This window comes from Haliaeetus albicilla, chromosome 2 (assembly GCF_947461875.1).
Source record: "Haliaeetus albicilla chromosome 2, bHalAlb1.1, whole genome shotgun sequence".
Taxonomy (NCBI): domain Eukaryota; kingdom Metazoa; phylum Chordata; class Aves; order Accipitriformes; family Accipitridae; genus Haliaeetus; species Haliaeetus albicilla.
The window spans coordinates 34,697,702-34,712,627 of NC_091484.1; the positions used below are offsets into that span (position 1 = coordinate 34,697,702).

At 41.9% G+C, this 14,926-nt stretch overlaps 1 protein-coding gene across 1 annotated transcript; it reads left to right on the forward strand.

Annotated features, from left to right (window-relative positions):
• Positions 1–5,341: 5,341 nt before the first annotated feature.
• On the forward strand, positions 5,342–14,282 carry CMTM6 (CKLF like MARVEL transmembrane domain containing 6). The gene is made up of 4 exons (XM_069770689.1): positions 5,342–5,639; positions 11,447–11,623; positions 12,531–12,629; positions 14,123–14,282. Exons 1-4 carry the CDS (start codon positions 5,373–5,375, stop codon positions 14,270–14,272), a joined length of 693 nt encoding a protein of 230 aa, XP_069626790.1. The 5' UTR covers positions 5,342–5,372; the 3' UTR covers positions 14,273–14,282.
• The last annotated feature ends 644 nt before the right edge of the window (positions 14,283–14,926 follow it).

Below are 14,926 nucleotides of genomic sequence, written 5' to 3' on the forward strand. Positions count from 1 at the left end.
AAGTCTGTGGTCGCTTTCTACTGATAGCCAAAGAATAGGAAGTGTAAAAAGTATATACTGATCAAATGATTGCCAGGAGACTTCTTTAATGAGTTCAGGTTTTCTAGGATTTTTTGATCAACAAGTCTTAGGTTAATTTCTCTGATTATTTGGAAAACTTCTGAAACACTGAAGAGGAGAGGGTAAACCTTCTTTGTTTTGAACATGTTGGTACTCTTCTCCAATTTCTGCGTTCTGTAGTGGTTCTAGTGAATTACCTCTGTATTTTCAAAATACCTAAATTTACTTAACATATGTTCTGTTGCGTGTTGAACTCCCTGAAGTTAAGCATACGTGTTAAAATTGACTCAAGAATATTGAATTGTGGGCTGACAAGTTTCAGTAGAGAATCTTAACTATGGATGAATTGTTCAAACTGGAGTCCTTAAAATTTTGCTTATGGCAGTGATTCAGTAAAGGTGGCATGTGGGGAAATGCATGAGCTGCTGATGAACAACTGTATAGAATAAATTATGTCTTGAAGAAAAAAAATTAAGCTTCCAATCACGGGTGCATGGCATGCATCAGTATCAGGAGAGTTATCCAGATTCTGTATGTAAACTTCTTGAAACAGAATTTGAAATGTGGTATGAGAGAATGCAGAATACAACTGCAGTGGTATGTGTTGATGGGGTGAAACTTTGGATTTTAGGGCAACATCTTAAACTAGTTGGTACTGTCCAGGTGTTTGAAAGAAAACTTTAGTTCCTGCAGTCTTTCAGTTCGTTTGAGCATCTGTCAAAACACAGCACCGTTTCCGAAGCTGGAAAACTAGACATGTAATATATTAAGAGCAGTTGCACTAGGTGCCCTTTTGTGGAGGCTGGGACAGGGGAAAACCTTCTAATGACTCATTATAATTTCACTTCTTAAAACAGTTGGCAGAATGTCACTTCTGTATATTTAAAGCTTCTAAATGGATTTCTTCCCTAAACCCTGATAGCTCTTTGGGTTTGTTTGGTTTTGGGTTTTATTATTATTATTTATAAATTATTATTTATAAATTATTATTTACAAAAAGGCTGTCTCCCTGCTGTGCCTTTTGATTCTACAGGACTGAAGTAGCCTGCTTCCCTCCTTAAAGTTCAAATTCTCTTAATGCTGCTGTCACTACCTCTACAGCCTGCTCACACTGTTTTGGGGGGGCAGGAGACTTTTAAGGTATCTTTACCACATAAGGAAAACATCTGAGAATGTGCTTCTGTGTAACCTGATGGCTTTGGCTTCTTGTTTCCCTCTGATGAGACCAACGCTACTGGGCCGGTTGCTTTGTCCTCTTCAAGTTGCAATCCCCCTGACTACTGCTTTGATGAGAGTAGACCATTAAGGTGGGATTTACCAGAACTATCCCTGTTCTCCTTCCTTCACCATCAAGTCAGGCACCAAAACCAAGAAAGAAATAAATTGGGTAAAACAGTCAAGCTAATTTGGCAATGATACTTCTGCATAATCCTTTATTGTGCTTTCATGCCCTAAACTGTAGATGGGTTAGGTTTGTAATGACTCCAATTTTGAAAATAATAATAGCATGAATAACTTTAATTTTGCTTCTAATGACTCTTGTGTGCCTTTAATTCTTTAGTATATAATTCATTTGGTACAAAGTTTTAGTCTAGCACACAAGATGCAGAAAGCAAAGAAGTAATACAATGATTTTTCATAAAGAACAATTAATACTTTTTAAATGCTTTGCAGTATGAATAGTGCAAACCCACTACAAAATAAATAAACCAGATAAACTCCTTTAGACTTTCAGGGCTAGTTCTGTGTAGACAAGGAGCTGATTAACTTCAAACTAAACTGTTTGGGGGGGATTTTACAAATCTTCTCTTCTTCTTCCTCTCTATCATGTTCCTCTATCAGTTCTTTGAGTATACTGGTTCTAATAAAGCTGTTCTGCAGATTTTAAGCTTGAAAATTTTGACTAAATGGCCACTTTATTTCCAGACACTTCATATTTTTTGGCTGAAAATGGCAGTCTCTGAAACGTGCATGTGACTTTTAGGTTATAGGGACTGGCTACCATACTATACTAACCTTAAATTTCTAGTGATGCAGCTGAAATACAAGTACCAGCCTGTTGGGCTGCAGTCTCTTGGGGAGCAAATTTAATTTGCAGGACTGTTGCCTATCGAATACCTCATGGCTGTATACTTCTCTGTGCCATGCAGACACATGCAGAAAACCACTGACAGAGTTGGCCTAACCTTGCATTTGGGAAATATGAAGAGTTGAGGGGTTTTCTTTTCTCTTGTGCCATAAGGGATACTCAGAAATAGCTGTTTAAAATGCTAGTTCTTCAGCTGTTTAAAAATCACACATTCTAGCATGTTAGTATGGTGATGGGGGGTTGTGAAGTTCAGTTGCAATACTGAGCCCAAAAATAGAGCCTCAAGAGCTGAAGAAGGTTCAGCAGATGCAACATGTTCAAGTCTTTTCTGAGCTCTTTGTCACAGTACTTGGAACATTCCATTTGCTAGCTAGTCATCCTGTATTTACTGCATGTAATACATAGGGCTAGAGTCGTGAACAAAAGCTGTTGAGATCCTTGTGTGGGAACACCAGGACTGAGACCAGGGAGAAAGCCATGCCTCTGACTGGCTGACTTCAGTGGAGCTCCCCAAATTGTGCCGTAGCAATAAACCACACCACCCTTCAACTGAAAACGAGTCTGGCTCCTTCAGTGGTTTGGACTTTTAAGTTGCTTTCCCATTCCTCTACTTCCTTCTCCCTCACTTTCTGAGAATAAAAGCAAAAAAAAACCCCACAACTGCATTTATGAACATGGGAAAAGGAGAATATTAATTCCTGAGATCAGTGGAGCCCTGTTGCCAATTCTGAGTGTGAGGGACTTGGGTTTTAGCATTGTACTGTAACACAGCACAAAGCTAGTGCCAAAGAGCCACCGGGGCGTCACTTTATGAAAACAGTGGTGAGCTCCGGCCTGTATCCACCTTATTCCAGCAGTTCGCATTTATTCAACTGCTTCAAGGAGCTCCAGTCACATTTTTTTGTAAATTATTTCAACATCAGTGGCAAGGAGTGGTAACTGTCATACAGCTATACTGTGTACAGTGTATGTAATCTTCCCCTAATGAGGTGGCTTTCTCAGCTTAATTGGTATTACTTTTTGGTCACTATGGTGGGTGTCTTTGGAGATGCAATGAGGGAGAAAACTAGGTCACTCATCACTAATGTGCTTCTATGGATCCCTCCCACTCTCTGCCTGCCTGACTGGAGATGTTACCGTAGTTCAGAATCTAACTCCAGGGCTGCCTCTCTGCCATCATGTCCTGCCTTTAGCTCTGGTCCTGCCATTCCAGCAGAGGCTGTGGAGGGGTAGGAAAGACTTCTCTTTTTGGAAAACTCTGTCAGGTGTAGCACATAAACAGAAGGAAATGAACAGATGTACATCTGGAATGAGATTTCCATTACATTACAGCCAGCTAATTACAGTTATTTGCATTAAACAGGCTTGTTATTTATCATAACTGTTGTTTTGATTTGCATTCCCTCTTTAAAGGAGAGATACTGTACTTGAAAGACAGTGCTGATGAAAAGGGTGAAGAACACCTGCTGTTTGTGTGAATAGCAGCATTTGTATGTTTTAACATAATGCTTGAAGTATTTTTAGCTATCAGGTCCTATGCTGTTGTCCAGTTTTCATTCCTTCTCTGTCACATGATCTTACAGTTCCTGTAGCTTTGCTGTTGTTTTGCTTTTCCTGCACCTCCTTATAAATAAAGTGGCCTAAATAAGTTAGGCTTTAAATGGCAAGCTAGCCTTTATAATTCATGCATCATTGACATGTATTTCCTGGAGAAGGCCTGAACAGGAAAAACTCGTAAAGACAGCAGTAGCTAGGAAAAGGTTGCTGTATATTTTATCTTTCGTAGGGTTGTCTTGTGTTTCTGTGACTCCTTGAAAAACAGTCTCTCCTCAAGACAGTTGTCGTCAATACTAACATCTGTGTTCATAATCTAGCAATGCTGTATCAAGCCACTGGTAAAGATTCAAAAAGGAACAACTACAAAATAGCCTTAAATGCCTCCGAACACCTGAAAAGAACGGACAATTGCTTCTACCTCTGTTAAGTCCTGTCTCCCTCAGACCACAGCACAGCCTAGTCACACACTTTGTGGCTTTCAAATTATTCAGCCAGTTCTGAGATATTACCAAGGAAGAAAACAAAAAGGGAATTTCCTTCAGAAGAGAGATGCCAGCCTCTGTAATGTGATCTTATTTATAATGTACATATGTAAAAAAAAGGTAACGAAGGCACTGGGGACTCATAAGTGGTAACAGTAAATGTTACTGACTTCACCTACCTGCTCAGTCCTGCAGTCTGGGATTGTGCCAGCAGAGCTACTTTAGACTCATCCCAACCCCAGGCAGAAGCTAGGGCACACCCATGGCAATACCTTACTTATTTTAGTAGAAACTCCCATACCTTGGGAATTGCGGGACTTGCCCTGCTCATTTGCCTCTCAAGCCAATTCCTGCAGCTGAACATAATTTATGGCACGGACAAGTCTGTATCATCCTGCCTGGTGACCCTGCATGTTCCCCTGGCTTGTGTTGTCTTACTGGGAGGTCAGGTGTACGGCCTGCTGGTACGCATTCAGCACAGAGTGCAGCCCAACTGCTTTTATCTGGCCCACACTACTCCATCTGTCCAGCTAACGGTGGCCCTTGGTGGAGTTAAAAAGAGCACCTACCTCATGGGTCACTGTAGCACACATCCTTCCACTTCCCTGTGAGGTTCTGGAGAGAGGCAGTGTCTGAACAGCCTGCTCCGTTCCGTAGGCACGTATGAAGCAAATTGCCAACTGTTCTATCAGTAGACTGTATTTGACTGAATTCAAGTGAGTGAAGTATATCCGAACTTGACTATGAAGGTCCATAATAGTTCTGTGGATTACACATTAACAATATAGAAGTGAATGTAACACACCTTCGCTTACATACAATGGGCTTGATCTACTCTTACATAGGCACCAAAAGCTGTTTAAAAGTCGATCTGGGCAAAGGTATGGAAGTGTATTAGTAGAGACTCCCCAGGGATACTAGTGTTTTCTCTCACTGACAACAAGGAATATAAGCAGGGAAAGCTTTGGCTTAAAAAATCCTTCTGATGTCGTCATCTCGTGTGACAACAGGCAAGTAAATAATTGTGTAAACTCCTCCTAATAAGCGCCCGTTACCAACCTGAGAGCAGCCCCAGGCCTGAGGCGACCCCTGCGCGACTGCCCCGCGGCCCCTCAGCCCCCGCGGCCCGCCGTCCCCGTCCCCCTCCCGCCTCCCTGGGCAGCCGCGGCCGCCGGCGGGGGGCGATGGCGCCCGCTGCAGGAAGCGCCTTTGTCCCGCCGGGGCTTAGGCGGGCCTCCGCCGCCGCCTTCCCCTTCTCCTTCCCCTTCCTTCTCCGGCCCCGCCGCCCTTTTGCTTTCGCTTTCCCCCAGCTGGCGGCCGGCGGCGGCGCGGCCATGGACAACGTCTACAACGAGACCACCGAGCCGCAGGCCAAGCCGCCCCGCCGCCCCTTGGGCTGCACCCTGCGGCACCTGCGCGGATGGCGGCTGCCGACCAAAGCGCTCCAAGCGGTGAGTCCCCTCCTCGCCTCCCCTCGGCCCCGCCGGGAAGCGGCGGGCGCGGCCGGCGGCGAGCCAAGGCGGGGGAGCGGGGCCAGGGCGGCCGCTGGCTGACTGACTGACTGACCGACTGGCCGCCCGCCCCCGCACCTCCGCAGGCAGCGGCCGTTCTCGCTCCCCCCCGCGCCGTGGCCGGGGACGTGCCGGGCCTCGCGCGGAGCGAGCAGCCCCTGGCAGAACGGCTGCCCGGCGGAGCGGGGAGAGGCCGAAAGTCTCGCCGAGGTGGCCGCGCCCGGGTGCGCGGGGCTGGGACCGGCCGGGCGGGCGAGCAGCTGCTGCCGCGCCGCCGGCTGTCGCCCGCGTCCTTTACAGATGTCCCCGCTTGCCGAAAGCGCACCTTCGGTACAGAAATGCCCGTGTTATCATGACCTCCGGCTTTGGGGCAATCCTAAAAACCCGCCTCTTAAAAAAACCTCAACTCTTCAGTGGCAAAGCGCGGGCTGGGGGCGACGGCCGTACGCAGGCTTCAGGGGAGTCGTTTCTGTCGGTCGGGAAGGGGCTCGCTCCACCCGAAAGCCTGACTTCAGAGGTACCACAGGCAGAGCCGGCCTCTGCTCTTCGTCGCTAAAGCTGCGCAGACTTGTAACGCAGCTGGAAAGCTGGCATGGTGTCTTACAATACCATCGTCTGTACAGGTTCAGATTATTTTATGGTGGGGAAGTAACAGCCGTGTTCCTTTTTCGTGTTCCAGCTCCGGGAGCAGGTGCTGACATCTGATGGTTGCGTGTGTCATGCGACCGAGGTTTGGTGCTGCAGCCTGTGTGGTTCACCTGCCTGCTGTCATTAAGGTTAAAAATCAGAGCGAAGCCTCACAGGAAACTTAGTATTTTCTTCTGAGGGCCACATTGGATGAGAACAGGAGGTAGAAGCCTTTGGTTGAACCTCAAGGTAGGGCAGTAGAACCGGGAAGGGCTTGCTGGGTCATCAGATCCGACCTCCCTCTTCTGCCGCCCCTGCAGCCCCTTTGTAAGTTTATGAGGCTGCACTGCCTGTGCTAAAGTCGGAGCGCTCATTTCTTCTGTGATTCGTGGTAGAAAATTGCACTAGAAATGTGCAGTGTTGATGGTGGCCTATTAGCATGAGACATCGCAGTGCATCACTTCATGTTGGGCAGTCCTGTGCCCACCAGGAAATAGAAGGCTTATATTCTGCTTGCGTTTTGCTACGTGTAACGTTATTCCCGAACACATTCAGCAGTTGAGTGTGTGATTCAGACTCCCATTTGGTCTACGCTCCGTGATGGGCTCTTCCAAAATGTGCCAGTGTGATAAGGATGGGAGGAGCATCATTCTTAAGTACTGGCAGAGAGGTAGTGAAACTGACAGTGGGAAAGGGCAGCTGACTGTAAATGTGTGTCAGGGTATGTTTTCCAGCCAACAAAGTGGCTTTTTAGTCAGATGTCTCATGCTCATGGGAATTGTAGGTGATTTCCAACCCTTTCTCATTATTTCATCATTGCAGAAAAGACAACGTTTGTTTTTTAACCTTTGTTTCGCACACAGTAAAAACCCTCAACCAGAAACATTCTAAGATTCTTGAGTGGTGGTAAAGGTAACAGTAGCGCTGCCAAAAACAATGTTTTCTAAGAGTGTTTAAAAATAAATCACACCCAAGAAGGCTTTAAATAAATAAGTATAGTAGGACATAAACTTTTACTTCATCTACTGGAAATTAATAAAGTAGGATCTGCTGGCTGTTGCTCCCAGACAAGCAGATCATTTATAGAAGTAGGTTCACCAACTAAAATAAACCATTACATAGGCAAATTTACTGGTGTACCAAAGTCTTAAACTGTTTACCTGAACAGAGGCATTATTTAAAAAGCTTTCTAGGTAGGAAAAAGGAAAATTATGATTATCCTAAACAGGATGGGTAGCTGCTTGATAAGCTTCTAAAGAATTAGCAGTTTATGGTCTGTACCTGTCCTTCAATGAGAGGAAGAAGAAAATGGAGTTACCGTCATTCACCTTCCTAATTTCCAACATTTTTTCCTTCCCCTTTTGCATCCCTTTATCAAAATGCACAGATCTTGGAGTTCTTTGTCAAAACACTTTGAACGAGCCCCAGAAGTTCCTCAAGGTGGAAGCCTCAGTATCTGCAGGAAGAAAAATGTTCCTGTTTTGGGAAAGTGTTGATTTTTGGAAGTGCCAGTGATGGTGATGGTCATTATCATCTATCAGCCTTGTGTTACAGTAGTGGTTGTTATTGGAATTATGCACTGATAAGCACTGGTGTGGACTGCTAAACAGGGTCTTGCACTCAGAAAATCAGCTGTCTTCATTATAGAAGTGATCAAGTGTTTCACAAAATACTGTGAACTGACCTGCAGAAAACTGGTTTCTAGACCTTAGAAATGCTTTTCTTCCGATTAATAATGCCATACATTGTAATCTTAGTCTGTTTTTTAAAGCTTTTTGGGCAAATGAAATAAGGAAAATGTAACTGCCAAAAGGATGCTGGGAGGCATGCTTATTGCGTGGGTTTCTAGACTGTTTGTTGGGGTTTTTTTATATATAGGTGGAATGTTTTTTTTAGTCTATGACTGGTTCAGATTCTGCACACAGGTAAATGGCACAGCGCATATTGTGCCAAGACTGAGATAGAAATGAATTCTTATCTAAAACAGAAATACCTGTCATCAACTATTGTTTCACTCTTACAATTTTCCTTTCCAGTTAGGGCATTTTGGTTATTCGGTCTTAAACATCTGCTCTTTTTCTGAGCTGTTCACTTCCTATATTAGCCCTGATTGAGGAGACCTACAGAATTAATATGTGCACCCATCTCAATTAGAAGATTTTGTACTAGAAACTGCTGAGCATTTTCACAGGCCTGTTGGAAAGTTCATTGATCTGCTTTTTTTTCGTAGCATTCTTTTGTAGCCTTTCAGTTATTAAATCTACTTTAGAAACTTGACACTTGTGTAGAAACTTCTAACAGTAATGTTGGTAGTAATGAATAACTTCTTGCTGGTAAGGCACAGATGAAGATGTTTAATTTCTGGTGTACATATGGACAGTTAGGACTAATAATTTTTAAAAAGACGTTAAAAACTGTATCTCCAACGATGCTTTTCCCTTTACAGCAAGCAGTGCATGCATATGGCGAGGTGTGGATTTTCCTGCAGGAACCAGCAAGCCTGGTGCCAGGCTGTCTGTGTCCCTGTGCACTCCTCTGCAGCCCTTGCTTGCTCCGAACTGTGCCCTGACCTACCTGCTGGGTAATCTCTGCCTGCCCACTAACACTGGTGCTGCATCCACAGTGCAGGGCTCTGGGCAAGAGGGAAGGAAGGTGGCGGCTGCCTGCTTTTGTCTTCAGGCGTTACCCTGGGCTTCAGGGTGAAAGAAGCTCTGCCCAGAAGGTTTAGCTGTCCAGAAAATGAGGAACTGCCCCTCTTCACTTGTTATTGACAGCTCAGACAAAAGCAGTAGTGATATTCTGGGCATCAGCTGCTAGGGATTCTCCATGGGATTGGTGTGGAGAAGGCAGATATAAAAAACAAAACAGAAGGAGCGTTGACTGCTTCATGTAAGCCTGTAGAGGTCTGCGCTCATCCCAGGACTAATGCTGACAGATGAAGTTGGATCTCCAGCAGAACAGTTCTTGGGAAACTGAATGAAATGTGGAATCTCCTGGCTTTTTTTAAGTGGCTCATATATTTATGCTGTATCTAATAGCAGGATGTTACTAAAATGCAGATGAATAATAGAGACGATAATCTTCTGGCTAATACTAGTAAAAACTTCTTGCTATGTTATATAGCTGTAACTATATAAGCTGAAATTAGGAGCTACTCTTTTAGTGGTATTTAAAAGTATTCTTTTTTTTTTGTAGTAGGACAACAGAGTAATCCCTTTTGTTTCTCAGAGTGATATCAAGAAGTAAGTTAAGAAATCCAAGCAGAACTCTCTGGCAGCTTATAAATGTGCTGTTGATACACTACTTTGATTAAAGTTCTTCAAGCCAAAGCTTTTTTTAATGATGTACTCTCTTTTGTTATTCAGCTTATTAATAAAAAATTGAATATTGACTTGGACAAGTCCCACATAGGACTCCGCTTGGTAAATCTCACTTATTTGACACTGAACGCTTTATAGCTAAGCTCTCTTTGAGTGGGATTTTGTTCTACTTGTTTGTACACTCAGCAGAGAGTTTTTTTTCAGTTATTTAGGTCATATTATGGTTATCTGAGCTTATAAATTCTTTTAAGGACAGGTTTATTTCCTTTCTGTTCTGTTTCATCCCAGGTGAAAGTGATGGCATTCAGTTTTCAGTGCTGATAAAAAAAGCTAGAACTATGCATGAAAATGTATCTCACACTTTAGCTGACCTTGTGAAAAATGTGAAATTGAGAGTCATTGGATGCAGCTGTAAGCAAATCTTTTGAAATGCAAAAAAATACTTAAAAATTGGAAATTCAGAGTTCAAAACATTCTTCGGACAGCCATTGAGGTCACTGTTTTAGGTGCAAAGGCTGCTGAGAAGTTTGCCTTGCCAGCCGCTGCGGAAGAGAAGGGAAGTATGCGGAGGCCTGATAGTAACATTGCAGTTGCCCAGCTCCAGTTCTTTCCCTTTCTGAGATCCTGTTTACTTTATATGACTGCAGTGTTTTCAAACCATGATGCTTTGAAGTACCCCTATGAGGTCTGGCTTAGCAGGGGGAATTTACAGTTCCCAGGTGCTAAATTATTGTTCTTATTTTTACTGTCAGAAAACCGAAACCAAAGGCTGGTGGTTGTTTTCCAAGAAGAGTTCTGAATTTTAGAATTTTATTTTTTACTTTTTTAAAGAAGAACTGTCAACCTCATTATTGCCCATATACTCTTACTAAAAATATGATCATCATCCTTCTGTCAGTCTCAATTTTATGACTGCATCTGATTCCTACTAATGGTTTCGTTTTAATTTGGTGAACTCCTTAGTACAAGGATCTGTAATGCTGTGTCAAATTTATGGGGTGAAGGAAATTAGCAGGAAGTAGCCAAAATGAGAGAACATTTAAATAAAGCAGTATTCTTTCTTGTACAATAAAATAGTAGAAAATCCAGCAGCAGGTTTATGGTGACTGTACAGGAATTAACTCACGTTCTTTCCTCAAAATATAATCTGGCAGGAAGGTGAACGTAAGCTTCTACATAGATTAAGCACTGTCCAACATAGTTAAACGTAGTTTAAAGTTTTGGTTCCTACAAGTACAGCTGAGCTTCTGTCGTTACTGGGTCATAAGCACATGAGCTATTAGCTACCTGCACTTTCTCTGAAGTTTTATTAAGGGAGGTAATGTCAGCTGTAAACATTCAGGGAGGTAGCTGACTGTGTCAATGCCATCCATTTCCCCCCTCTGCCCTGAACCCAAATGCATTTAAAATTAAGTGCAGTTGTAAGTAGTAAGCAATAGTATTTTTGCTCGTTCTGAGTGGGATGTGCGCTCTCCACGCTGTCTGCCCTGTCTGCTTCCAACTGGCAATTGCACAAAACCACAAATCAGGAATCTTGACTGCCTAATCAAGAAGCCTGTATTTGGCGGTGTGTGCTCAGCTTACCTGAGTGTAGTTTATTGACCAACTTTTAACAGCAAGTGTAAACCACGTCACTGTGATTATTTCTGCCTGTAAGAAAATAGTGCAAAATGTTACCGGGTTCTTTGTAGAGTGAGGATTTTTCTTACAGCTGTCTTTATTAACGTTCATATCAGAGATGTCTATTTGCTGAAGATATTAAGAGACTTGATCCAACTCAAGCATGTTCTTTGTTTGCAGATTCTCTCTCTTCTGGCTGTTATTTGTGAAGAAATTGTGGAGGATTGTATCAAGTGTGGTGGACTTTACTTCTTCGAATTCACAAGCTGCAGTGCCTTTCTTTTGAGCCTTCTGATCCTGTGTGTGTATTGCACTGATGTATATGAAACATTTGGGGAAGATAAAGTACAGACAGTGGTAAGGATTTTTTTTTTTTTTTTTAAACAAACCATTTCTTGTAAGTGCTTAAAGACTACTGTGGAGTAAAAAGGCTACACAGAATGAATCTCCTTTATTTAAAGGGTAGATTAAAGTAGCTTATAGTTAAAAAATGAGTCAACTTTGAGAGTTCCTTTTATATTAACAACTTTTTCCAAAATTGTCATGTTGGTTACCTGCAGGATTTCAGAACTTGTGTGAAAGTCTTTCACACAGACTAATACTACTGTGTAGTCATTGCATATATGTACGTATACGGAACACAGTTTACTGCCAGCATGGTACTTGTAACTTGCCTGTTTACCCTATCTATTTTCCTACTGGGTGTAGCCTACCTCCCTTTTGGTAATAATCATACTCATTACAGTTTATGCTTTTATATTTCAGAAGATCCAGCAGTGGCACAAAGTTGCTCTGTAAAGTCAGTAAGAATATTACACTGTCTTATGAGTGTCCCTTCCTATTTGTCTTCAGAGCAAACAGTAGGTTTTTTACATGAAGGTACAGATAGGGGAGTGTAGTAAGAGATTTGAATGAACACATTTACTTACACGTCTCTGATTTCCCATATGTTTTGCATAGGGAATAATGCTAGCGTGGTTGACCTGAGCTTGAATTTGATTGTGAAAAAAGTTAGGTGAAATGAATGAAATACTTAAAGAAAACAAAAACAGGGGAGTATGTCATGCAGACTCTTTTAAATAGTTGATTGTGTTGAATGTTGTTCGGAATATAGCTGTACAATATATTTTCTGAAGCTCCGACTATCATCAAAGTTTCCAAGTATAAATTCACTGGCAGATTAACTCAGCTGCTGTTATGATGCGTGTTCTTTTTCAGGTAGTATATCTACAATTCTATAACATTCATTTTTTTATATTTGCAGAATTTATGGACCATGCGAGCCATAGCTGTCTGTTTTCTGTTAGCATCAATAGTGCTTGCTGCGACCAGCTCTGGGTCTGCTGTTGAAAATGCTGCATGCGTAAGTCTTAAAATTGCATCATTTACTTTGTGTTTATCTTGTATGTGAATTTCTCTGCCCTCTAAACCTCACTGAATTTGCAGGGAAGAAACTGGGTAGGGAACAGAATTCAGTGCATTGTGATGTTTCAGGAGGAATTAGCTATTTTTAAGACCTTCCAGAAACTTAACCGCAGGAAATCCAAAGAGCAGGCATTCCTCAGGATTGCTGGAAAGCTCTGCATGCACTTGCAGCTCCCCAGTGTTTGGTGGCTTGCTTCTGGGTTCCTCAGACTTCACTGCCTTGGCTCTGTGTTATTCCCTGTCTGTCACTGTTTTGATGCTTCCATCTCTCACAGCTTCCCCAGTTCTCTGATATCTGAAATGCCTACTTTTTTCCTCAATTGTCCTTTCATAATGCTACCTCCTCACAAAGTCAGCAAGAAACCATGCCTTTTACCAGGCATTATAAAGCATATGTGAGGAATGCTGACTTGCAAAGGCTGCAGTAAGAGCAGCAGTTTCCTCAGTGACAGAAATAGAAGTGCAACAGGGCATGCATCTCCCAGGGGACACTGAAGAGGCTTTGGGATGCTGTGGATCTCATAATTCCTCACTCATTTGGCACTTCTTTTGAATAACCTTGGAATTGTGAATATGTGAGTTTAAAAGATAAAATTTTTATTTTATTCTTGGATGAGAAAAAATGAGTTAGGAAAGAAAGCAAAATAATTCTGTTCCACAGGCAGCACAAGCTATTAGAGAAACACACTTTTGTATAGTCATCTTCTGTGATGTTGATATATTCAAACATAATGGTTTGAGTATAAAGTCTTTCAAGTTTTTTTTTCTGGAGTTAGAAAAAAACCCCAACTATTGTGATTTAAGACTTACTAGTGTCAAATTGCTTTGGCCCAAACCAGTTGTGTGAAATTTACATAAAAGTTAGAATAAGGCACGTGTGTGTATCCTTGTTTGATAGAAGCTGCTAAAAACAACCTTCTCCTTACACTATCTTGCTATGACTAATAATGAAATGTCATTAACGAAATGTCATTAACAAAATGTCATTTCATCCCCCCTTGCTGACCCAGTAAGAACTTGCTTAGGCTCTGTGGATCTTATCTCCCTTCACCTTCCACATGTTACTCTTATTCACTTAGTCCCTTTAATCAGCAGCCATCTCTCGGATAAATATTCTGCTATACCACCAATGCCATGCTTCTTTAATAACTAAGTTTTGCAATAAAATGAATATACTTTTACTATTAATGGTTCTTTAGAACATATTGTATGGTTCACACTTGATTAAGAGAATGAGAACTGTAAAAACTTTTGCATTACATGTGCTAGAATTATGATTTCTGATCTGTTTGTAATTTAAATTGAACTACCGATTTAAGGAGGACTGGAAACTTTATATATAAGCGTTATTAATGTATGTAAATTGTCCAGCAAATCTCTCCAGACAATGTTTGTACATTTAAAAATTATATATTCCTTTCACTTTCACAGGTGTTTGGATTTCTTGCAAGTGGTGCATTTTCAGCTGAAATTATTATAGAGTGGTTTCACAGTCAGAAACAAAATGTCAACGGATCCTCTGAAAATCCTGGCAATGGTCAGAGTTACACAGAAAATCAGCCACTGAATAAACAAAGCTAACTTTCTGGAATTATGTCATTCTTTTTGAATGGAGCAAACTAAAATGAACCTTCAGTGCGCTGTAGGTAACATCTTCTGTCTCCCTTCTAACCAATTTTGTACACATTGCTCATCACAAATTTTTATAGGTCCTTAGGTCAAGTAATGGCATCTTGAGCATAATTTTCTAAGGTAACTGGTTCTGCTTAATAACTGGTCCTGCTACCTCTCCAGGTGACACACACTAAAAAGACTTTTGTCTAAGTAGAATAACTTAAGGACAACAGAGTGCTGATTTGATTTTGACAGAGGTGACTAATAAAGATTAATGTGTGATGTATAAATTCTGAGCTATAACCTAAAGATACTTTCTGTATAAATGGACCAGATCATTCTGTTATGAGTTATAGATTAGTACAGCAGAATTCCTTCTTGTACTTATTGGTCAAACTGTGAATGTAAAAGGGATACCTAATTGGAGCCTAACAGAAATGCTTATCCTTACATAAGGGGCTTTGTTTTGGTTTTACTATTCATATGTCTCAGTTCTGTCTGTGGAGATCAGTTTAATGGAATAGCGAGTGTAGGGTTTTTAGGGGGGGGCTAATGTAATGGTATATTAAGGAGACAGTTTGCACCCCATGATCATCAAAGTTTGCACTTGTGCTCCAGAAT